This window comes from Colias philodice, chromosome 1 (assembly GCF_061535455.1).
Source record: "Colias philodice isolate Cphi_HAF_F1 chromosome 1, ilColPhil1 Martin Lab GWU primary, whole genome shotgun sequence".
Classification (NCBI taxonomy): domain Eukaryota; kingdom Metazoa; phylum Arthropoda; class Insecta; order Lepidoptera; family Pieridae; genus Colias; species Colias philodice.
The window spans coordinates 15,961,508-15,988,183 of NC_143086.1; the positions used below are offsets into that span (position 1 = coordinate 15,961,508).

Below are 26,676 nucleotides of genomic sequence, written 5' to 3' on the forward strand. Positions count from 1 at the left end.
ATATCGCGACAAGTGATGTACCTAACGATTTGAACTAAGTATACCTATTCCGTATAAACACTAGCTTTCCAACCGCGACGTTCGCTCACGTAGTCTAACGGTTCAGTCCAAAAATAATATTATCTATAAGTTATTCATGATCTTCAGTGCATTTAAAATTTAATCTTTAATGGTTCATTGGCCCATAGATAATAAAAAAGCATTAATTACAAATACGTTTTAAGTTTGAACTTAGTAAGTTATTAGCATAATTAAGATGTACTTAGGTTACAACTTAAATCTAAACTCGTCAGAAAGGATAGGTACAGAAAGGATAGGTACAAAAAGGATTCAAAATGAAACATCAATTACACTTTATTGAATAATTTATACAATATCGGGTTTACAACGTATAAGGAATAAAGAAAACTCGGCGTAGCTGTAAACATAAGTATTGTTAAAGCTTCAGTCACACGGGGTAGGTAAGCGTGGGTATGGCTCGGCAGCGGTGACGCGTACCATAAAACAATTATACAAATTGACATTTACAGATCCATCCCGAAAACATTTCAACGTTACCTCGTACAAACCACACGCAAAGAATTCAGCTACTGCTTTTACAACGAGGTTCTTAACATTCCACGATTCCACGTTAACATTAATTATACTATCACTCCCCCGTCGTCTCAAACGGTACGTACCTAGTTCTTACTTTTGATTTTATAGAGAACTCGAAGAGACTATATTCGATTTGAAAGTACCGTTTGAGATTACGGTCATCGAACTCATATCAGCTGCAACAACACCGATAACTAAAAAACGATTAAAGTACTTAGATATTTTTTAAATTGATTTTACATATTCTATATACATAATCACGCACAGAAATATTATGGGAAACAATAATAAATATGTATTAATTACCTATTATAGTGAAGAATTATCGGTGTTGTATCACTGATGTAACAAATCACGCACACAATCCATTCGTACCATTATTCCAAATTAAGGTCCTTACAACATTGATATTAATTACTAATCTTCACATATCTGAATACAAATGACGCCACCGAACCTAGCAAAACAGTATGTATGACAACATAGTAAAGGTTTTCCTAGGGAGTCATAATAAAACAAGTAATTTTTGTATATCTTAAATTATATAGTTATATTCCTTTCATAAATAATTCTTACTGTTTTCTTATATAACAATACCTAATTCATTTATACTGTGTGGTTCGAGCTTTTATAAATTCATTTGCCAGTTCATTCACAGAGTTTAGGTGAGTATTTGTTTGTAAGTTTATAAGAAAACAATATCTATTTTAATGAATTGTTACTACATTACCAAAGTCCAAAGTTTTCGTAAATTAATTGATGTCACAAAAAGTTGCAAACAGTTTTCTTAAAACAGATGTATGACTTGCCCTTTAAAATACCTATATCTACTATGTTGTCACTTTAACGCGGGGCGTTGGGACCAAGATAAGCAGTGGATTTTAGAAACACTCACGTTTGCCGAAATTGAATCAAACAAAGTCACAGTGTTTGTTATTATACTATTTACACAATGTTAGTGCTGCGGCCCTGCGTGTTATATTTATATTGACAGAAATCTGCCAGCGCCTTACCGAAATCGCTTCATTCGTTTACCGTTTAGCTGTTACAACCAAAAATTATTGGCAAAATACCAAATGCCCAAACTCAAATAACACTCACGCCGCAATCAGCAGTAGCATTGTGTTGGAATACGTGTTCTAAATTATAGTGTACACTTATAAAAATTAAGAAAAATATGCTTTAGTAAAAGTGTAATAAACACGTACTTTATAATCGCATCTTCACGTGGAATCCGAAACTTTAATTCATAACCACTGAGTGTATTTAATTGTAAATAATAAAAGGTGTATAGTCTTAATATAATATTAAGCTTGAGATTAGGATTAGGATTAAGATTTAAAATTAATTGTTTACTCAAAAAAAAAAAAACAACATTGCGAAATAATAATTTTGTTTTGTAAAGCGTATAATTGGCACAGACGCGAGACATTTCAAAAAACATATTACATAATTAGATTTATTAGCGGCCTTGACTATTCCCATAACTGAAGTATTAATGCCAGAAAATATGACTTGGATGTTATATTTCATCTCGGTCACAGTTTAAGTAGACGTATCTCAATAGCTGCTATTGATGGTAGCATTTTTATTGACAAATAGTTTTATTTAGACTGAGTTGGATAATAAAAAAATACTTTCAGAAGCAGGTGGTTTCGTAAAATCTTCTTATTCTTGGTTTAACATTTTCATGATATTGATATTCTTATAGTGTTATTTTTATGTCGTTAAGTTTTTGAATGAAATGTGCCACAAAGCTGTTAATAAATCGATGTGGTCGTTCAGGATAGCTATGACAACCGAGACACGCCCGTCTACAACAGGACTTACTAGAATCCAGATATGAATTAGAAATACAACCAGACTGCCAATTGAACCTATTTAATTACCGTACTATAGGAGCTAGATATCGCATTGTTAATACATCTATTTTATCTAATAATACTGGATGGAAATGTTGATATACCGCGAAAAATTCTGAATATCTCATAAGATCTCATTTTTAAGTATACTAGAAAAGCTCTTAACATTATAAAACCTTAAATTAAATTTTATGAGAGATTAGGTATGTATCTAGTACTCCATTCTTATCTTACGCAATTTAAATTTGTACCAAAAAAGCCCAAAAGCGATAAAATTTTAAACGTTCATTCCAGATCTATAAGATACACCTTAAACTGAAGCCTATTTTATGATGAAGCTGAAAAACTTGTAAATTTTAAATAATGTAGATAATTTGAAAATACTTTAGAAATAAAGTAAAGGTTATATATTTATATAATTTAGTGATAGAATGAACACGCTTTGTCCTGGACGGAGAGGGCAAGTGTAAAAACGTAATTTGATATTTTGCTTAGTGCGTTTACTAATTGGCGCAAATTGCGGGCTTATTTGTAAATATATAAGAAAACGTTAACCTAAATGTTTAATTTATGTTATTACATAACCTCACCTGAATGGCATTTATGCAAATAATTTGAACCGAGTGAATGCGAATGATTAAATCCTGTATGTATTTGTTTGACCATTTGTATGGCTATTACAGAGATGTGCTGAAGTCTGTATGAGCCGGCGTCCCGCCCAGTTCCGGAGTACACGTGAAGCGAGCGACGACAATCAAACAAGCGAAACGTATATCCACAAGATATACAACGCTAAAAGGTTGCGGATACCTAACTATAAATCTTAAAACAAATATACAGATAAAATTTTACTGATTACAGTTGTTCACTAAAGACCATATTATATACAGTCTGTCTCTTCAGACTTAATACATTTAATAGTAACCAACTTCGCCCTAACTACGAGATAGAAAACAAAATGATTCCTTCACTGAAATCTAGGTATATGTAAACTACTATAAGAGAATCTTGAAGTGAAAGAAATTTTCAAGATTCCTCGGAGCCATTTAAAACGAAGTTGGGTTTAATGCTTGTTCCCTTTATATCGCCATGTCTACATAAATTCGCTCTATGTGGTACTTACTAACAATTTGTCCATTTCGCAAATTGATCTTTCGACTATTATTACAACTTTTTCTACAATAAGATAATAATTTAAATTGAATCTTGAAATATTGACTCTCGCTTGTACAGTGACAATTGGGAAAAAAAGCGAGACAGCATTATTTCAACTTTCAGGATAAACCACTATATTATGTTGTATCACCAAATTGTTCTAATTCGATACACTGGAATCTATATAGTATTTGTTCTATAGCTCGATCTGAACCAGTATATAAAGGGAACGAACAGACGTACTTTCCGCAGCGGGTCCGTGACTTTACAATCTCGCCCTCATATCAACTAGTAATACTGAGCAAAAATTATAATACGCGTTATAAACACGGCGTAAATACAATTTTGGCCAACATGAGAAATTCACAATCCGTAACTTCGTCACTTCTCATTTACATAACATTGGAATGTAGCTCAGTCTTGCCTTACAGATCCGACTTGGCCCTCGGCGCGCGTGGCACGCTCGGCGGAACACGTCGCGGGCCATTCCCGCGCATTGGGATGCTCGAATGTTGCCTTAACTGCTTCTAATACAATTTTGAAAGCGTGTATAATTTTGAACAAAATAGCACCTCCTTCTTTTATTTTCCGCAACATCATCTCTTATCAACATGATAACAATTCGTAGCAAATGAAAAAAATCAACGTTAACGCCGTACGTATTTATAAGAAAATTTCCTTAATACGCTAAAATTAAACATCTGATACGTTATATCCAATCTTTCTCATAATTTTATTCCTGTATCTCGTCAGTCAGTGGACCCGTGCGCTAGTTGAGTATATAGACACATAATATACCTACAGTTAAACACATATAGATTGACACATTCATTCTAGACGGTGCTTGCAACAGCCTCGGTGACCTTTGGCCGATAGTGTAAATATTTTCCGAGTAAAAGGCCCTCGTCCCGTCTATCTCAACACTACGACATCTTTTAAATTGTCTATAATATAATAAGTTTATTCAAAATTCTGCTTAATAATTCAAGTATAGCAAACTCTTTCAAAATACCGAAGCTCTCGTAAGAATGGAACATTTAAGTTTACCGCTCGGACTCACGCGCGTGCGAGAATGCGCCTGTGTCCGAGCAATTGTGGAAGCTGGCGATATTATTGACAACCAAAACTATTCCGGGACTCTCTGTATTCGAAAATTCGTCATCACATGCACATGGCTCTACAGAAGAATTAACGGACTCAGGCGCCCTCAAAGGATACTATTACCATCAGCCGTTTTAAAAATGATACTTTTTATCTATGTTACTTTTGACTGAGAAGCGATAGAGTGACTTAAATAGAGCTCTGCTAAGACCATCCGTGAAATACAGAATCTATAAAGTGGCTGAATGATTTAAGCGTAATCTCTTTAAGCCTCTATATGTATCTATTATTGTATGCATATGCATCCATTAATGTACTTATATTCTACTCTGATAAAAATTTAAAAATTTAATTTCAAAGAAATTGAGCGATAGTGTTAAATTTTGGCAGCTTTTGTTACATTATATATCATTTAAAATTAAATCCAATTCTAATTTGATTGTTCGCCAATCGAGACATTATTTAGTAGGCAATTGTGTGGAAATAGTAATTAAACACTTTAGATCTTAAACTACTAATTCCTAATTTACTTTAATCTAAGAGAATAAACATGTAATTTACTTAAATGTTTAACGCTATGACATGTGTATAATGATATGGCGAAATTATTCTTTGATTCTATTAACATCTACTATAATTAACAAAGTCCGTCGAGTTGCCATAGAAGCAATTTTGTGAGCTCTGTCCCGTTCCGCCCTGGTGTCACAAGCCGAGGGGCGAGTTCGCAAAACAACTGGTACGGCAACCTAGCCGAGTCGTTCTATTCCTACTCCCAAGCAAATTGACAATGAGACGAAATTTCTAATGGAAAATTTCGACCAAAAAACTTTTCGAACACATCAACAAGTTTTAAATATAACTCACAAATTCCCGCATAAGATATGTACGTCATAACGAGCCTAAATTGCATTGCGTATTGAAGACAAAACAGCTTTTAAAGCAAGCGAATATTATAGAAATTCTTTAATCCAATGAATTATTGAAAATACGCTGGTTTTACGAATTAAATATAGATAATTTATGTGGGAGAAATATAACATTGGAAAAGGATTTAGATATGAATTTATTGCTCAACGATTAACTAAACGATAACAATAACGCCTAAACGCAGTCGTCGACAGTCTGACTATTACAATGATTGGTCAACAGCGATCCTCTCTGTTTATTTCTGGATATGCAATTATCTACGCCAGTCATAACTTCTAGTAACGTTTTCAACCTTGTCACAACCATCTGCATTCCCTTGAATAAAATATATAACACACTTATGAATAACACAACATCGATAAACTGCTATATAATATGAAATATGTATATCTATATTTATAGGCATATAAAGGACATAAGTCTGCAGGAGTCCGTTCGGTTGCCGAGGCTGTTACAACAACATATACAGGGATAAGGGGTCGCGGCTGTGATTATATAGATTTACAACATTGAATATATGTAATATAAATAATCTGTGTTTCCATGCGAGGTTGTCTGCAACCTCGTTCTAAATGCCTCGCCAAAACCATCTCTTCCTAAATATATCCGCTGCATCACATTCCGTTGGAGTATAAGCCTTGTATCTACTGAGGCATGATTTGAATTCAATGAAATCGTCGGTCCGAAAGCACTCATGATTTATTCAAAATTTCATGAAATACTTAGATTGATGTTAGTGCCGGCCGCGTGATGCGGCTGCGCGCAGCGGCGGCACTGGTCGCTGTCCGGTCGTGGCTCATGTCAGAGAGTTCCTATTCGGGATCGCAGGCGCCCTGAGCTGCCTGGCTATTGTCACATCCTTAATATTGTCATCTATCAGTTTCAGTGTCTCAATTACCATGTATATTACCATCTAATGATATAATGTAGGCCTATTTCTATTACATATTTCAGAAGAACAATTCCTAATATTACAGAAGTGTCGAAGTGTATAAAGTGTCGAAGCGGTATAAGCCGTTTAAGTGGTTTGTTTCCATCTTTTAAGATAGACGTACTACGGAGGATGTGGCGACTCTTCGTCCCCATGCAATTCTATAAATCTTTGAAAAATTACTGACAGGTGAAGTGAAGTTATCAGACCATTAACCGTTCTATTACAATTTTTGATAGTATACCTGTTTGTATATTTTTTTGTTTTTTTTACTGAATTAGATTATAAAAGTTTTCTCATAAAGTAACCTAGTAAAATCAAACATCACAAGGAGGGAAAAAGCCGCACATCCCCAGATGAACAATATTAAAGATGGGAATAAACCATACTATTACTAAATCTGGTCTCATATGGTACAAGCGTAGACTAATAGATAATAACATCGGAGACTACTTTTCTAACTAATTGTCGTAGAAGCACATAGTCCGTGGCGAGGAGTTCAGACGTGGCACGCGGGCGGCGAGCGCGCCGGCAGGCGGCCGCGCCACACGCCGGCCTCGCTCGCCTTACCTGGAACATTCGACCGAAACGTTACACACTCGCCACACATGCTCACTCCACACAGGTCTAGACGGACACTAGGTTCACTTCACATTGGACACCAACCATTGCCAATTCTCTCGATTTGCGAGCAGAGTTTACGATGCCCGAGCGACAAAGTTATGTTAATGCTTACCCAGACTACAGTACGGCATAGAGTGGCAATATTTGTCATTGGAAAGAAATTTAAAATATAATTTGAATACAAAATTAATATGCAAAACGATGTAGATAACTATGTAGATTTAATATCTAATTTTGATAGCAAAATTTATATTCATAATTTTGATTTTGATCTTGTGTGTTTTCTTGTTAACCTGCCAATCATAATTATTTGTCCATGCGAACTCACGGTAAAATAGCTTGTAGTCCAGGTCAAGTAAATTTATAAAAAAAATATTCGTAAACTGACGACAACTCACATTTTATCGAGATGTTCATGCGAATTTTGATCCCTACAACATAAACCATTGGGTGTACGTTAATTTGGAAAGAAAATATTCAACTGTGGATGCAAGACACACTAAAAAACAGACGAAAACCGTCATCACATAACGCAACAATTGAGCCAAACCAAAAGAAAAGTGAAAAAAAAAAAACACATTAAAGTTTCGACTAAAATTGAGGATTATTCTGATAATTAACGTACAACAGCCAAAATACTCATCAGACCAAGTTGGAAACAGGTTAACAGTACAATGTTGGGATGGGGCGAACTATAACTCCCGACGATTACGTGATTTACAACCGAAAATCTATCGTTTCCACTTTATATAATACCTAAATCCGTTAAGCGTCTCGTATTACGATTGGCTAAATAATGGAATCTTTTCAAGAAATTAACGTTAGACGCTCGGTTGTATAATTTAGGTTTGAACATTGAATGACAATACAAACAAAAAAGTATCTACCTTTATTTTTTGGGTGTTAATAAATTCGTCGGAAGTTCACAAACGAATGGCATGAAAACGTCTATAAAAATTAGATGAATATAAGCATTAACATATTATTAACAATAAGTAGCAGCAAGAACAAGCCAGAAGCTCTCGTATACGGAGAGCACTTGGACGCGAAACATCTTATGAAATATTTTGTAAGCAGAATTTTTAGACGCTTTCATTATCAACGTAAAATGAAAAGGAGGTGGATCGAAGAAAATGAAGGGGGAAGACAGGGATACATCAGATTTAAGACGACGCCAGCCGCAATTTGCGGACATAATCAATGGCTAGCGCGTCTTATCGCTGGCCTTTCAATGAATTTTAACTATTAGAGATTTCGCTGTTGCAACTAATAAGTACTTAAATCAAACCATAATATTATGTTTCACAAAATTAGAATAAACAAACAGAATAATTGATTTCGTTCGTAATTAAGATACGCCGCTTAAAACATCTCACAAGATGTATTGCAACAATACAATATCATTTATATTAATAGAGCGATTAATGATTGATGAAGTATTTGGCTAGCGATCGAATCGGTGGCGATCAGAAATCTCATCTAGTTATGTTCAATGAAATGCCAGTGGAAAGGTCATGCTTAAATCTTTTTCGACTTACAGCTTTTACTGTCCCGCGGGATGGTGTACGAGTACTTCTACTTCGACTGAAGAAACGAAAAATGCATTAATGTTGATTGAAAATGACAGTTATGATACAAACGATATGTAAATGCTGTGCTACCTATCGTCGGTGTGTGATTTCGTCGCATTATCAGAAGTGGGAACTTTTGTTTTCGAATGTGGGACGGAAAGACGTTACGCGAAAGTCGTGCATGCTCCGCAGTTTTGCGGGGATGTAAATTTTTAATATCAGCAGAGTGGGGCACCAGGGCAGCGCAGAGCGGCGCGGGCGGGCCGCGGCGGTACGGGGGGGCGCACGGGAGGGGGGCGAGGGTGCGGGTGCGCGGGTGGCGGGGGACGGGGGAGGGGGGGAGACGAGCACGTGTGGGGCGGAGCTTCGCAGGCTCGCGGCTGCCGCAGCACGTATCGATCGCGTCGCTCCCTATCCATTCACCGCCGATCGAAGCTCGCCTGCAACACTAGCCTTTCCATCCCCTCAATGGTATGCTACCACGGCCATTCATATTCTTGACGTTCCATTTGCTGAATGTCAGGCCTTTTAGTTTCACGGTCATGAAGGATGATCAGATCTGAATGCTGCTTTCGATTTGTTTATTTTTACGCGCACTGGCTACGATAGTATATTGAAAAGTTGCCTAAGTTTAAATTAATTTTTGTTTATAAACTTCTAGGCTTAGTTTATTCTAAATAGCTTTTAAAGCTTTTATTAAAACATGAATTGCAGCTTGAATATTATAAATTTTACGAAGTACGTTAAGATAGGCAATTACTTTAGAATTATTTATTTTTAATCGCGTTTCGCTTAAGTAAAATGTTCAACACATACTTATAGTTAATGACTCTCGGCATTAATCCCATTACCTCGGTAGGCTGCACTCGGAAATGGTAATAATTTTATAGCGCACGTCTTAATTAATCTGCGTAAAAGTTTGAGTTGTACAGGGTTTAAACTTTAAAGGATTTCTTCGGACAAATTTACTTTTTTTTTTATTTTGGTGGAAGGAAAAGAAAGTGTAGAAGATATTTTACTGTTTAAGTTTCTATATATTATAATTATGTATGTTTAGCTGTTTGTTTTTGATAAAAAATATTTTGAGAAGTTTTTTTTACTCTATTGATTATAGTGTAATTATTCTGGTTTTGATTATTTTGACATAAATTTACAATAATTAAAAACGACAAATCGTATTTGCGTAAAATACAAACGTGTACTTGATTTCTGTATCGATTGAAGCTAAAAGTATTTACATAACTTGCTATGTAATGATTTTGAAAGTGATAGCAAAATATATCGATTGAGCGTTATGAAAGTGTTGAAAGTCGTATGTCCAGGATACATTACCCGTTAGTCAGACGTCTGTTTCGATGGAGTCCGTGCCGCTCGCGCAGTGGAGGTGGTTGACGCGGACGTTGCAGGGCGCCCGTCGGCGCGGGTCGCGGCGCGCGTTGTCAGCCGCAAGGGCGCGCGCGTTGCGCTTCGCCAACGCGGCTTGTTGTTTCATCAGTTCATGCTGTTTAATCTAATACAAGTATTACACATAAATACCAACGACATTTCCTTAATTTAACTTAAATTTAAGAGGTACATTCCATCGCACAGCTTATAAATTAGGTTATGATAGAGTTACTACTATGAAAAGTGCAGATTGAACGGATGATGACTTGTAGTGGTTCTTACCTGGTTGAGACGCAGGGCATCTAGATGTTCTAGAGTGGCGATATCATCGCAGGTGCCTGCCGCCTCCATGGCCGCTTGTTGTTCTAACAGCAGCCGCTCTTCCTCTCGTAACCGACGTAAGTTGGTCTCTAAGTGTGGATCGGTTACGAGAGCTGATTCATCGAACTCCATCATATCGGAAGAGGAGTCATCGCTGACAGAAGTTTTCTTGATTGGTCCTGAAACTGTATAGACGATTAGGATTGACGAATTGATCGCAACGACAACACCTAAGTGTTACTGGGTTAGTATAGCTTAATGGTTGTGACTTGTGAGCAGTATTAGTTTTAAGGAATACATTGCAGGACATTTGAGCTTTTACGTTGTTATAATGGCAATCTAGCTATTATATCCAAACCATATTGTATCCTAACCATGCTTTGTTAAAGGTTGCTAGAAGCGTTCAATATCTGTGTGGACGGAGTGTTTTTAGTATTTCAATGTTTAGTCGAAAGGTAAACCTTTATACTTTCGCATTGTTAAATAATGCGGAATATTATATGATACCGTATTTGCAAAGAACTTGTCACCATGTTCAAAATAGAACAGTGGCTTGCTAAAGAAGAAAATCTTGTTACGTTATGGCATTTACGATTTATGTCGCATTTGCTAACAGCCTGGTGCTACCACGATGTGCAAATCGGATTACTGCTGTAATGCTCCTCATGTGCTAGCGATACGGCCGGCTTAGTAACAAGTCATGGAAACCTGTGAGAATACTTAGAACCTTTCAGGGATTTCCGCGAGATTTTAATGTGGTGTTGGGTTAAACACAATTTAGCCTTAATTACATTACTGCGCTATATATAGCTTCTAGCACTCGTAATAAAGTAGTTATCTAACCGATGCAGAAGTAAGACAGGATAGAATGACTATAGACACACAATAATGAGCAAATGATAAAAACAAGCAAATAAAAATGAAAAAAATAAAAATAACTTACAGAATTCCCGATAAGTTTGGTAACAAAATTATATGACAACGAATAATTTTTCGGGATGTTTATTAGTTATTTCACTTAACCTAACCTGTAGAAAGTTTTAATTTATAACCACGCAAACAGTACCTAAAACTATTTGTACTATAAGCTCTAACATTATTGAACTCATAAAATTTGACGAAGTATTTTCGAAATTAATTTATGTATGGTTAAAATTTTCGTTGAATCATAATTACACACAATACATGCTTTCATAACAATATAATACTTGGCTGATGGGATCGATATCAATAGTATTAATTAGCGATCTTGTGCTATTCATTTAAAAATTTATAAATCGTAATACTTCTTGCTTGCTTCTTTAGCACATAAAACTATTCATGTTAGCATATCAGTAATGTAATTAACAATATCAGTCTTCGTCTAACATTTCGTAAAAATCACGCTATCACGTAAAAATACATAACAGAAAACAGACTGTTCGTTTTCAAATGTTCAAAAATAAACGCGCGTCGTCTAAGAACGTTTAAAAATAAATGTGTCGCAAACATAACTAGAACAAAAAAAAAACATGTTTTATTACCGTATTTTTACAACACTTAAAACTAATATTTACATCAACACAATATTGTGTCTTATTCGATAATATCACAAGAATCGTCTCTTTCGATGATTAAAAGTGTCAATTGAACTAAAACATCACTAAATAGTCAATGGTCATAGTAGTCGTCGCGTTCATCGTCCCGCCCTGAAAATACGGAAAACAAAACAAATGAATCATAAGAAACAAAACAAAAAACGGTAAACATCGAAAAACAAAAGTGTAAAAATAAAAAAATAAAAGATCGCGTAATGATATCATGTCACTATTGAGACTCACCTAAATATGGTTCCCCCATGGTACCCGGCAGATAAGGACAGCTAGTCACGTGATTGAAGTTCTGTGATTGCATCTCCTCCTGGTCGGTTTCGCGGTGGTAGAAGTAGTTGAAGTTGGACACGATGACAGGCACCGGCAGCGCGATCGTAAGCACACCAGCGATCGCGCACAGCGACCCCACGATCTTGCCCCACACGCCGACAGGCCTATTGAATTAATCGCTCATTACAAAAACGTCACTCCAATTGAAGCGTTCGAGCCAAACGATACTACTAAAACAATGATGATGTACATGCGGTAATACATACCCAATATTCCACTTTAATCTATTGAATAAATCGAAATAACATTTCGCTTTTGCAGTATCACTTTCATTCGTCACCATCCAATCTCGCCAGCATTATACATATTTTATTGCAATGCAATTCAAAAATTCTAAATATATGGCCAATAATACACATTCGTCTCGACTGACACGTGCTATCAGAGAATTCGCAATGCAATACCAAATAATTCATAAAATTCTGATAACACGTTTCTTTATCAAGACGTTGTTATTATTGGGCATAAGAAAATTATAAAATAATCTTAATAATAACACATAGTTCCCTAAAACAGATATCTATCATGCAGTTTTTGGCTAACATAAATGGTACAAGTACATAACTCTATCGAAAATGGTGTGAACGTTAATAATGAGGGTTCGACGATGGAACGAAACGAAGCGCTGATGCCTGAGATCCAATTTTACACATAAGCGACATTTTGCGTAATTCACCACGTTATTTCTTACGTTAATATCTTTTGTTATTGTATGAGGATCTTTCGTTACATATAATTAAAAAGCCCATTTATAAATAACATGAATATCGATGTTAATACGATTATAATTTTAAGTAGGACAACAATTACCTTTTTCTAATCTAATACCTATAAGAAAACTTCGGTGATCACCATTTTCGATAATTTAACAGATTTTTATTTACAATTTCCACAACAACAATTTGGAATAGTGGTCACACTGAAGCAGAAGCATTGGGTGGGGATAAACATTTACTGTACAAATCAGACACCAATTCAACTAGATTCAGAATAATCTGGTTGAAATGTTAACAACGAAAGCAATTCTTCGAATGATTACGCTTTGGAAAGGGCGATTGTTATATCTACGACTGATCATCTCCAAGTCAAATCGCTAATAATCGGTGTGGTCATTACACGTATGTGCTATGTGTAAAATAGATTCAGACTGGAATCGACATAACATAATATAATAAGAATGCTAAATAATGACATGAATACGTGCAGATAGAAGTAAAAATCAATGAATTAAAAAAAAATACTATTTGATCCTTAGCGAACTGAAGATAAAACCAAAGAAAAGCATATTATGTATGAAGTTAAATGATGTATCAAAAATCACAATCATGGTAAAGTATCAAAAAGAAACAGCGATGAAATGAAACGACGTAAAATACAAAAAAATGATGTTAGGGTGTATTCGCTGAATCATACGTCATGTCTCCGTATCCTACGGTCGTCATGGTAACGACCGCCCACCAAAACGCATCAGGTATCGATTTGAAGAAGCTATTTTCGCTTCCCGCTTCCGCGAAGTACACCGCAGACGAAAACAGCACCACACCTTTAAGCACACATGAAGGCGCATACAGTGGGAATACGACGCGTGGAGGCGGTTGGGAGCAGGCGCGGGACGGGTCGCGGCGCGTTAGTTACCTCATGTCCCCATAGCCAACCGTGGTCATAGTTATAACGGCCCACCAAAACGCATCCGGTATGGAAGAGAAATTTGAATCAGGGCGATCTTTTTCTGCGAAATATACGGCACTGGAGAAAACGACCACCCCTGTGAACACAAAGTATGCTGTGCACGCGTTTCTGCGGCCGACCCGCGCTGCTCAGCACCACGCTAGGCCAATTCTCTTCACACGTTCCAATTTCCAAATTCCTATCTATTCTTCCTCATAAAAATCTAATATTACTAAATTCTCAAAAATTGTTCAACCAGTTATTTAATATTAAAATAATCAATTTCAATTGTGCATTGCGCTTATACTCAACTAAACTTATAAGGAATCTGTACATTGTCATTACGACGCAACATTTAATGTACTCACCGATGAAGAGGAAGAATATTAACAATCCAAGTTCTCGCATAGAAGCTTTGAGGGTGCGTCCTAAGATCTGCAGACCCTTGGAATGACGTGACAGCTTGAAGATCCGAAAGACTCGCACGAGACGTATCACTCTCAGGATCGCTAAGCTCATCGCCTGGTTCGTCGACTTGTCTTGCGGCGAGACCGGAGCCCGCGGTAGATTCAGCGTGTCCTCTTCTTCAGCAACGACGGTAGCAAGCGTGATGAAGTAGGGAATAATAGCTATGATATCTATTATGTTCATCACGTCTCTGAAGAAGTTGAATTTGTTCGGACATGCTAAAAATCGCACTATCAACTCGAAGGTAAACCAGATGATACACAAAGTTTCTATTAAGAAAAATGGATCAGTAATATCCGGCACTTCGTCTTCTTCGATCTTGGTGCCATTGGTGGTGGTGTTGTAGACTTTGTAGTGTTTGAATTCGGGCAAAGTCTCGAGGCAGAAGATGACGATGGACAGGAGGATGACGAAGACGGAGATGATGGCAACGACGCGGGCGGCTTGGGAGCTCTCGGGGTATTCGAAGAGCAGCCAGATTTTGCGTTGGCGTTCGTTTGAGGGGAGAGGCTTTTCTTCCTCCTTGATGAAACCCTCATCCTCACTGAAACATTGTGTTGTATGAATCAAAGTGCTCCATAATGAAATTAATTAAGCAAATAAAAATAATTATTTGAAGATAAGCGTACCGGTGGAGCTTAATTTATAATATTGGTATCCCTTTAATTTTTATTAAATGTCAGTATAAATTATTTTAATACATATTATTTTATTATCTATTGAACGTGTTGTGAAATGTCAGTTCAAAGCAAACTTTTAGATATTTTGTACGATAAAAGAGAAACAATAAAATATTTCACGTAAGTCGATTCACGCGACTCTTGAAGTATTGAAAGCTCGTTTGATGATATAATTGCTCGTTCACCTCGCTCGTTTCAAAATTGTGTTACGTAACTCGTACGATATAATAATTAACATCAATTTTAAACATTTAGAGCACATTTTAATAATAACAGGCATAAACGAGTCGTTTATATATATTTTCTAATGTTAATGATGTTCCCTTAGATGCTCCAAATAATAAAAGGATGTGACATTATCATTGAGTAACCTTTCTTTGTACATTTTCTAAGCCATTTTTAAATAGATCTATACACAATACACAAATAAACGTATAATCACCGGAATTTGTTGGTTGCCTGTTCACCAAGTTCGTAAAATTTAATTTCTTCCGAGAATACATCGAGTGGCACGTTGACTGGGCGACGTAACCGCCCGCCACTCTGGTAGTAGTAGAGGATTGCGTCAAAAGACGGTCTGTTTCTATCAAAGAAGTACTCGTTCCTGTAATTATGGATCAAGTTAGAAAATTACACTTAATGGGCCAGAGCCTAGGCCCAAGAGAGTAATGGACTGGTGTAAAGTAGAAACTCAAAGTTAATTATTGTTAATGACAAAAACGTAATAGTGGAACAAAAATGTACAGGTACAATTTCTGACAGGCTTTATATTCAAGTTGTTGATGTAGTTATAAAATTTGTATAGACGAAATTACGTGTGATACCTACAAGATAATAAAACAAAAGTGTATTGTTACATCTTCAACAAATTAATTAATACTAAGAATTAATGCGTGATTTCGACCGAATTGTTCGAATTATATTGATAGTATCTAGTTATCGACAGAATGCTGCTAGGAATTACGTGGCCTTTAGTTACCTAGATCTGAGCTTGATATCCTAGGTTAAGCAAATCGACTACACTTAGCAAACAAGTCATTAGCGCTGTGGATCTTGAATCTGCAACCATTTAGCGCAAAGTAGAATAGTTTAATTGTATTTTCCTATTTACACTACATAAGACTTGTTAAAGCTTGTATTTAAAATGTTGTATTTTTTTAAGTTTTAGACAAAGCGGTTGAAGCCGAGGGCGAAAAGCTAGTCATATTAGCTACTCATACACATAGATTTCATTGTTATATATCTATACTAATATTATAAAGCTGAAGAGTTTGTTTGTTTGTTTGATTGTTTGTTTGTTTGTTTGAACGCGCTAATCTCGGGAACTACTGGTCCGATTTGAAAAATTCTTTCGGTGTTAGATAGCCCATTTATCAAGGAAGGCTATAGACTATATATTATTATCACGCTAAGACCAACAGGAGCGGAGCAATGCGGGTGAAACCGCGGGGAACAGCTAGTACATATATATAACAATGAAATCCGTTTTCCTTGGTCACGGCATCACGCGTGAACGGGTGGACCAATTTCCATAATTATTTTTTTTAATATAATCCTTGAAGTACGAGGATGGTTCTTATGAAAAAAAAACAAACATGTACCACGGTCGAAGCCGAGGCGGACCGCTAGTTTTGAATAAAAATTAAGTAGCGGTTTGATAGAGCATTGTATATAGTCATAATATCATGCTATTCATAATGCTATGATGTGTCAGCAATTACTCTTCCCAGATAGTCTGTGTGCGTGTGTGAGTGTGATTTTATATTAATCGTGTCGTTGGCTAATCCATGGCTAAAGATGGACCGTGCTTTATATTTATAACCTCGTGTAGATCCTTGAATTGAGCTGTATCTTCTACCAAGTTTGTATGAAATATAGAACGTATTCATAGCTAGTTGTCTTACCTAAGAGGGTCGAAGTATCTTATCCTGCGCGATGGATCGCCCAAGAGTGTCTCCGGGAATTGGTTTAATGTCCTAAGTTGTGTCTCAAATCTAAGGCCGCTTACCTGTGGGAAAATAATGTATTGTTAATATCATTGATACAACTACAATTTTCTAAATAGTACACAAAAAGAAATATTTTTCTTCAAAAACGATTAAATAATGGTCGACTTTGTCAGTTATCACGTAATGTATAGTATCTGTCTTCACGTTGAAGGCAGTGACTATAAAATATAAACACAATGATTCGTTATTTATATGTCTATTATATAAAAAGTAATCTCCTTTACAGGGTGTTAAGAAGCCATTTCTCTTTGTCTGCTATTAATTTCTATTTACCTTTATTAAGCGTATCTTTATGGAAGTAAAGCTGCTTAATTAATAAATTTAACGAGTAAAATTATTATAGAGTTCTGGGAAATGTCTGACACTGAAAAGGCATATTATTTGTCACATAACAAAGGCTTGAAATTTGCTTGAAATCGTGTTTTTAGGAAGGTATAATATCATTGTAAATTGTATAAATTACTGGATATTTCCCTGAAATTCTGCAAGATTTGCCTAATTACTTCATACAGTACATGTATTTAAAGTCGGTAAACCATTTATAGAAAATCAAAAATAAATGACAAACCGACTTTGTCGATCTTTGTTTTGTTTCATTTGTCCTTCACGAATATATGAAAACATCAGAAAATATTACGAAAACAACTATTAAGAAATTCATAAAGCGGTAGTTTGCCGGGATAAATCTTCGTTGGCATAAAACGAACATTATCGAACTTAACTAGACCGACCGGCGACATCATAATATCATTGAAGCGCTATCCAAACGATAACTTCAAAATTAGCGTAAAGAAGTTTGAAATTAGCATGTATATCGCTTGTACAAGTATATATAAAATGTCTAGTTATTCGGGGAACGTGTCTTGACCTACTTATTGTCTTCTCGGGGCTGAGACCCGACCGCTGCGACACTATCATATAAAAACATTTGCACACAAGCTCTGAACAGTTATGGGGATGAAAAGCAAAATAAACTGATCTTTGAGTTTCGGATTGGACTAGTCTTCAGATTATAGTATGCGGCACGTTTGACATTAGTTGGCAAATATTATGTGACTTGGTGGAAAAATCGGTTCTTTGTGTTTGTTTATTTTACTCTGTGATATTTTTATAATGTGATTGGGGTTTTTTCCATATTGGGAGTTTGTTATTTTGTAGTATTATTGAAGTTTATTAGTTCAAAGTTAATCGATTACATTTTCAAAATAAATGTAGGTATTTTTTCTATATTTTACAGTCCTTTATTTGATGAGACTCTCCCATATCATACCGCATGTGCCATAATATACAGCTTTCTAATCTCAAATATAAGTTAGATCTTAATGTATCTTTATTTTTCTAAAACTATACCTAGTCTAGAAGACGTTGCGGTCAGAACTACTATAAAAAGTATGACATTTATGTCCATTAGGGCCGATTTTTCAATGCCCAGATAAACAGCTAGATAGACTTTATTCTTCAGTTAACAAAATATTCAATTTTTCAATAGACTAATAGGACTTATCTATCCAATAACTACGTTATTTGAGGAATAAATCTATTTGCCGCTCCAACGGCCAGATAGCGCGCTATTCGACTGTTAGGCGTTTGAGTTGACAACTGACGCGTCAAATTTGAGATATTTTCGTATGTCATAACATAGAGCGTAGAATTATTAACAATTAAAGCTCTTTCTATATAATTATTATCAATTAAAATCATATTGAAATCGATGTTTTTGATAGTACTGATGACCATGCCATTGAAAATTTGCCGAACGCTGCCTTTAAGTATGTCGTTTCCATCGTAAAGTATATAAATTGAAACACAAATTTAACTAAACTCTTTACTCGAATCAAAACAACAATCAACAATCATAGAAGACAAGTGCACTCCTGACGTGAGTCATAATGACGGTTGTTGACAAATTGCAAGATTTGACTCTATCCCGCTCTAACCTGACTAATTTAATATGTTTGTTTCGCCACTCCGAGAGCAGTGCTGCAAATATGGAAATATTTGGTCAGATAGTTATTCATCAAATAAATCACGATTGAAAAATAGGCGAGCCGTAATGAGTTAGATAAATAATTGAATAAATCTATTCGAGGGGTAGTTATTAGACTGTTTATCTCGCGATTGAAAAATCGGCCCTTAATGTATCTGCATACCGAGCAATAAAAACTTCCATCTTTTGTCGCATCGCAACACTAAGAAACTATTTTCAACGTAGCTTTAGAGGCCTAGTTATTTTTACAACACTCGTCTATTTTTAGAAAATGAGATAAATGTTGCGACATTGAAATTTAATAATATTCTAAAATGTTAATTTTAGAGTTAAAGGACGAATGCAATGTTAACGCTCTCAATTGCGAGGTAAATTTTGGGATAAGTTTCTGTTTTTTTCTACGGGTTACGGAAATTTTCTTACTGAAGAGAGTACTATAAGATGGAAAAAACCATTAATATTCTCTAATTTCATAGGATTTAACAATTGAGACTATTGTACCGATTCCCTAGTACTTAACTTAAATCATTAAGCAGTTTAAGAGGATTAAACTTGTGAGCATGCCTAATTATACACATAATATTATTTATTAGAACAAAAATACGTGAATTAAAAAAAATTGATTTTTCTCAAGAAACAAACTGATTTCAACTGTTGCAATTTTTAAACGGAGATTAAGGTTCATCAATCTATGATCATCAACTCTCATCACTATCAATAAAAATGACATAAATATTGATTCAGAAAGTGTACTGGTTTTTATTCACGACGCCAAGTTTATTCTGTTGTTAATATTAATTGTTAATAATTGTTAATCAAACTTCAACATAAATACAATTATCGAAACCAGAAAACACAAAACTCATTACATAACATTTTTCCCATAGCAAGCGAACCTTTCACGAAATGTACTTTCAGATTGTACCTATGGGGTTTTATCCCTACCATATTGTGTTTGGGGTCTCATGCGCAATGCTTCGGCAGTTCGTGGTTTGTGGTTGGATTATGGTATTAGGTTCGTCTTTAAGGAATTCAGGTGTAATATAATATAATATGGGTAACAGTAGCTTTGCCTTGCTCAGGTTTTGATTAAAAGAAATATCGTTTATATCATGAATATTCTTCTTTAATACGATTGATAGGATTGTTTTAATACATTTTGCAGAATTTTTCAGCACATCTTTTAGAATAACGACATTGAATTCCAAGTAAAAACGTTTCTATTAATCCAGACGGAACTATAGTTAATTAATCTATCTAATGAATATTGCATTCTGCTGTTAAACCATAAATGGATTTCTATTTGCATACTGAAATTCAATCCACATCTCAAATGAAATGGAAACGCTATTAACTCGTTACAAAGTGTCAAAAGTTGGTCTTCTTTTTTTTTCAAATTGCAACTCCCGATTGGTCTAAAGTCTATATAGGGACATGACAAGTCTAGGTCACAGGTAAATGTAGAATATTTTTGGGTAATAGGTTACACGAGTTCTGCTTTCAAAGTTGGGGCCTTCATCCGTTAATTGGATAGTTAGTCAATTTTGGTCTGGTCCAAAGTTGGCGACGTGTAGCGAATAGACAAAAATTAACTTGATGTTTTTAAAGATTTGTTTTTTGGTTACATTGATTATTTTTTTATCTTCTAGCTGCTCATAAACTATCGGGTTGAACATACTTTTCACACAGAACGATTAATAAAGAGAAGTCTACGTGGCGACAATAATGCATGAGTATACCTATTACATATCTTTTCATGCATAAACCTAACCTAACCACTTAATTATCTGCTGACCCTTTCAGAGGCGTAAACATCTTAAATTATGCCGGAATAATAAATATTGCATTCCATTTTTTACAACACTTAAGGTTTGCTAAATCAGATTCTGGCAAGGCAAGTAAATTTGAGGAGTTCTCTCGTGCCAAGTAGGTCAAATCAGGTGTACTTATATTCGTTCGATATTCGGCGGATGGAGACGGAAGCGTCCTCTTTCTTTCAGAGCCTTTCTTGTTGACCTTTACGCGTTTTGCCGAGTAATCCCTACGTATTTATAATCATCTAAAAATACTTTTCTATTTACAGATTTTGAATAATGTATCTCAGATGTGTGATGAGAATTAAACACGATGTTCTCTTTGAAGCTGTTCTAATATATGAATATAAATTAATAAATTACCGAATTATAATGAGCTTTCTGTTTTGGGTACGTGACTCTACGTAAACATGGGATGATAAAATATTACTGATAATGAAATATTAGTAATTGTAGTCTAAGCAACATACAGTAATGTATAAATAAAAGAATTGAATCGTATATAATTATGAAAGCAAAGCATAATTTTAAATAAAAATGTTGTGTGGTTTTATGAAACCACGGTAAAAGTGAAACTGTTCGAACGGTTCCGAACACTGCTTTGTGTAGCGCATGTCGCGTGACGGTCGGCTGCCGAGTAGGCATACCTACTCGGCAGCCGCGATACACGCGACATGCGCTACACAGACCAAAAAGTTTGAGACGATGTAATAAAAATTTCACTTTAAAAAAGAAATGTACGAACGAAACATCCACAAAGCAAATACACAGTATGGTTTGGTATCGATATCTTAATAACGATTTATTATATTGTAGTAAACAAGATTCACAGCAATTGAAATACATGGACTAACAAAGACATTGTTTCAAAGCCTATAATTTCGAACTAAAATAAATATTACGGTATTTTTTAATTCATGGTCGTCAATAAATAATTATATTGACCGTTACAAGGATAAAACATTGTATGAGAATATTAAAGAGTGGTTATAAAACATAGAAAATAAATAAAATTGCCCTTAATTAAATAGTAACATTACATGGACTATAGACATACCTTACAAAAAAAAGATAGAAATATAAATGAATAGATGATCATTCGATCAAGGTCCGTTACCAAAATAAGTGATGAATACTATGAATATAACTACATAATTAAATATTAACGCGGAAGACAAGGATAAAATCCGAAGACACTTCTTACAAAATGTTAAAGCTATATTAGCATGATCCTTGACAATATTGTTCGGAATGCGAGTCTACGGCTACAATTCGACAATCCACTTGAACTATTGTTTCTAACCTGTCCAGTTCGGTTCCAACCAATTAAGAAGTGAAGCCTCCTCGATACCACTCGCAAGTCACAATCCATTCAAGCAAATTGTTGAAGATATCATAATATTATTGTTACCGCAGTACTACCGAAATAACCACCCGTATAAGTACATGTATCATTATTTTAAATAAAAAATAATTATCGTCGAAAGTTTAGAGATAAAAAGAAAATTCCTCTTTTCAAATATCCACTGCACTGACACTCAAATAATCCGCCCTATAATCTGTCAGCAGACATGAATTAGCCCCACAATTTGTAAGTATACGTACAACAAAATAACATGTCACATAATAGGAACATGTAGGTAAAGGAAAATAACATGCCCTCAAGTCAATAGACACAATATGTAACCTATCTATATCGTAGCTTCGATGTTCAGCGGTCAATCGGTTGATCTATAATCCGATGGAACAATCAATTAATTATTTTGCTAATGGCACCTGTTAGGCCCACGAGCTACTCGTTAGCATGATTACCTATTGTAACGTTTATTAAATAATCACCTGTATGTTAGCATAATAAATGGCAGCCGATTTATCCGCCTATCGCAGGTCGCTTGGATGAAATGATGAATGATGCAGGAGTGAACTTCGTTTATCAAATCCGAGTCGACTGTAAATATTTTACGTGGTTTTATTTATTTCATCTACGCATCCAATTTCTTTATGGAAAATTACAAAGACTTAATGCTAAAAGACGAAATGAATAAGGTTTTGTTTTGTTATATTCAATCATCTCGCCGAAAAAAGACTTAACTTTTATATTAAAAAAATTGCGTCTTATTTTTTTTTCATCCTTATGTAGATATTGTAATATTGTAATCATAAAAAATGAAACGTGAGGGTGTAAGTACACTTTCAATACCTTATTACCATTTGTATTTTAATATGACTGTTGAAAGATTCTTTTAATATATTTTACACACATTTCTCTTTGAGGTTAACAACACGAGTGTATTTATGTTCCATAAAATATAAAACGATTCATTTTGCTTTCTGTAGGATTTGGCTTCGTTTCCAAGACGTTATATTGAAAAGGTGAATACATTTAAATATGGGATGGAGATTTTATTTGACGCAGATTTGTAATACAATTATGAAAGAAATAAGACGATCCTTACAAAAAGCGGGGATGTTTTTCCTTTTTGATATACACAAAACAGCAGAGAAAAGAAATTAATTTCTAAGCCGTCTCTAGTATAATACAAAGTGTAGGTACTAGACTTTTGTCTTGCCAGAACTAAGGCTATTCCGTCACTAAGGAAGCTGTATTCCAACACGAGACTACTAATGAACGTAAACTCGAGTAGCGTGGAGATTGAAGAGCCATATTTCAAACACAGACAAAGCGATGGCCAGTTGTAAATAATCAGTGAAATAGTGCGAAACGGGCCAATTAAACATGATTTAAAGCAAGTAAACACGGTCGAGTGGCAATCAACACATATACTTACCATTTACGAACAGGTGGCGGAATGGGATAGCTTTTATGCGTTTATTGATAGATGCTTCGAGAGATGAATTTCATTTATTTACTCGTCGGATTATGCGCGGGTTTGCGTGGAAACGCAATGTCAAATAATATTTGCTTATTTGCTTGTTTACTCTACACGAGGTGATTAACTGTAAGTTAATGGATTTATATCACACCACTTGTGAATAATGTTTAAGTTTTCATTATTTATTCTATAGACTATTGCATCACAAAATAATCCCCTTAAAAATCCATTTACCTATGCTGAGAGTAGAAGAGAATTAAAATGTCCATTGGAACGATTATTAAGTAGGGAAGTGATATTACTGGATCGATACTAATATAATTGTACCAATGCAAGTCTATGCTTGATAATAATTCATAATTGTAGATACGATATACCATAGAAATATTTTGACAAAAGTGAAATATCAACGAGTATAGTTGTTTCGTTTTTGTATATGAAAATTTATGTACTTATTAATTTAATATTTAGTAGAATTATTAAATGTATAGTTTTGTAGAATTTAATGCTTTTAAAAAGACTCATATTTGTTTTGTTCGTGTTATTAATTAGAACATGACGCTTTTTTCGCTAAAACTTTTTATGGCGAACAATGTACGTTTCAAAATTTTCACACTATCCTGTATAGTGTGAAAATTTTGAAATATGCTGGAAAAATAGTTTTGCTGTTAAAAGGCATTCATTTTTACGGAGCGTTTTCCTGCAATTTGTGAATAACGAATGGATAAAAATCGAAAATCGATTTCTATAAACTCCTACACCGTTATGCAGTTAACCTAAACTACTTCTATTGTAAAAAGATATATTGGTTTTAGCAAAGTTCATTTTTAGTTCACTTTTTGAAAGTTTAGTCTCAAATATATTAACAAAATTTGTAGCTAATATTATGTAGGTTTTAAGTTTTAAACTATAGATATACAGAGAAGAAGGTATTTAATTTTAAATTAAATACGTTCATCTCTGTATAAAACCAAGAAACATCAATCCACAAACACGTTTAACTTAAGATCTTCGACGCTCACGAAGAAATATATTGTAGTTAGTTGTAAATACAATCAGAGCAATTAAACAAAGACGGTTGCACTCTGCCAATAGAGAACGATTTAGTTAATTGTTTGTACAATTAGTTCCCGGAGATACAACGCCGTTTGACTTTATTAGAATGTGTACGATGTAGGATACAAACGAGTTAAATAAATAGCACCTTAGCTAGCTTAGCTTTAATTCCTCTAACACATGTTTTGCAATTAATTAAAAAGAAGTTAAAAAGTTGTAGTACTTAGCCAAAAGAAACACGTCATGTTACAATCAGGATTTTTTTAACACTCAGGCAATCCATATGATTATTAAAGAGTATATTAAAGGTAAAGAAAATAAAAGGGTAACAAAGAGTAAACTGTCTGTGGTTGTGTTGTTTTCATAATATTCGTGTCTTCAGTGTCGCCAAAACAAAACGCGAAGAAATAAAAGATGGAACAGTCACGCGATACCGTGCAAGGGACGTAAACAACTGTTTGAGAGCAATATTAGTTTAAATACCGAGATATACAACTAATGTTGTAAACGTGAAGTTTGTAAGAATGTATTGATGTTTGTTACCTTGTCACTAAAAAACTACTATCCGTATTTCAATGAAACTTTACAGTAATATAGGTTATATATATACATTAAAACAACACGTGAGATATCGAAATACTTGTGCCCTTTTTGATTTTCCGAATTACACCGCGAGTAAAACCGCGCGGGTGATACCTAGTTATTTCCTAAGTTAGTTTATTACATGCATATCCTACGTTTGACTTCAATTCTAATGGCTCTGTGACCGTGAAATGAATATGCAACACTATCGCAGCTGAGGCACGCTTCGACGAATTTTAATATGCGTTAACTTCACCGAGTCAATTTCAGCGAAGCTAGTGTTTTGATACAGGCTTGTTATTCCTGGCTTGTGCCAATTTATGAAGGATTTTTATTTAAAAGGCTTCTATAAATATTTTTTTAAAGATAATTAAATCTATGATGCTGTAATGCTATCAGAACTGAACTTTGTATGTATTTATTGTTTATATTAAATATATGGAGGCTTTTTGTTTAAAAGCCTTTTATAAATATTTTTTTAAAAAGATAATAATTGAATCTATGATGCTGTAAAGCTATCAGAACGGAACTTTGTATGTATTTATTGTTTATATTCAATTTATGAAGGCTTTTTGTTTAAAAGCTTTTAAAATAACTAAAAAACTAAAAACAAAATGGAATCAATCACGTTGTATCTAATGCACCACTCAACGTTGTATATATTTGCATGAATTTTGATATACAGAGGACAGAGGGTATACTGAATATGGAAATCAAATAATCATTGGAGAGATATTGAATGAATATTTGTATTCGGCTATCGCGTGATGAATTTGAGTATTTGTAAGATAAGTTATAATTATTCCAAGTATATAATATCAATAATATTCTAGTAGTCATGCCCACTACCTATTTTTAAAATGAATAAAGTTATAAAAAAAATCCTTTTCTAGCTTTCTATTTATAAAAGATAAATCATACCATAGTTTTCCATTAAGTTCCTTTTAAAGATCCGCGCACGTCTAATTTATACTAGGTGTATACTAGCACAGATAATATAAATAATATATGCTTGTATAAACAAGAGTTAGATGTATGTATGTACTGATAACTATATGCTAGTATAAACTAGAGAGATAATTAGAGCTTTACCCTAAATGCATCGAGCATCAAACACCGCTCATTAGTCCAATGGCGCATCTAATCTTTAATCAATACATTTCGGGGTTCATTGCCGCTTC

The 26,676-nt window shown here is 34.6% G+C and overlaps 1 protein-coding gene across 2 annotated transcripts in view; it reads right to left on the reverse strand.

Moving 5' to 3' along the window:
* Nucleotides 1-336: 336 nt before the first annotated feature.
* Nucleotides 337-26,676, reverse strand: part of Sh (Potassium voltage-gated channel protein Shaker) — a 171,703-nt gene continuing 145,363 nt past the window's right edge. The window contains exons 4-12 of one of the 2 annotated variants that reach the window (XM_089695400.1): nt 17,118-17,221; nt 15,656-15,817; nt 14,434-15,077; nt 13,811-13,940; nt 12,296-12,501; nt 10,437-10,660; nt 10,101-10,278; nt 8,736-8,781; nt 337-7,143 (exon numbers count right to left, since the gene is read on the reverse strand). In XM_089695400.1, the coding sequence (XP_089551526.1) occupies nt 10,108-10,278; nt 10,437-10,660; nt 12,296-12,501; nt 13,811-13,940; nt 14,434-15,077; nt 15,656-15,817; nt 17,118-17,221 (1,641 nt within the window). In that variant the 3' untranslated portion in view covers nt 337-7,143; nt 8,736-8,781; nt 10,101-10,107. Of the gene's footprint in view, nt 7,144-8,735; nt 8,782-10,100; nt 10,279-10,436; nt 10,661-11,418; nt 12,164-12,295; nt 12,502-13,810; nt 13,941-14,433; nt 15,078-15,655; nt 15,818-17,117; nt 17,222-26,676 lie in introns of those variants that run through there. The other variant, XM_089695393.1, reaches the window with a different exon arrangement.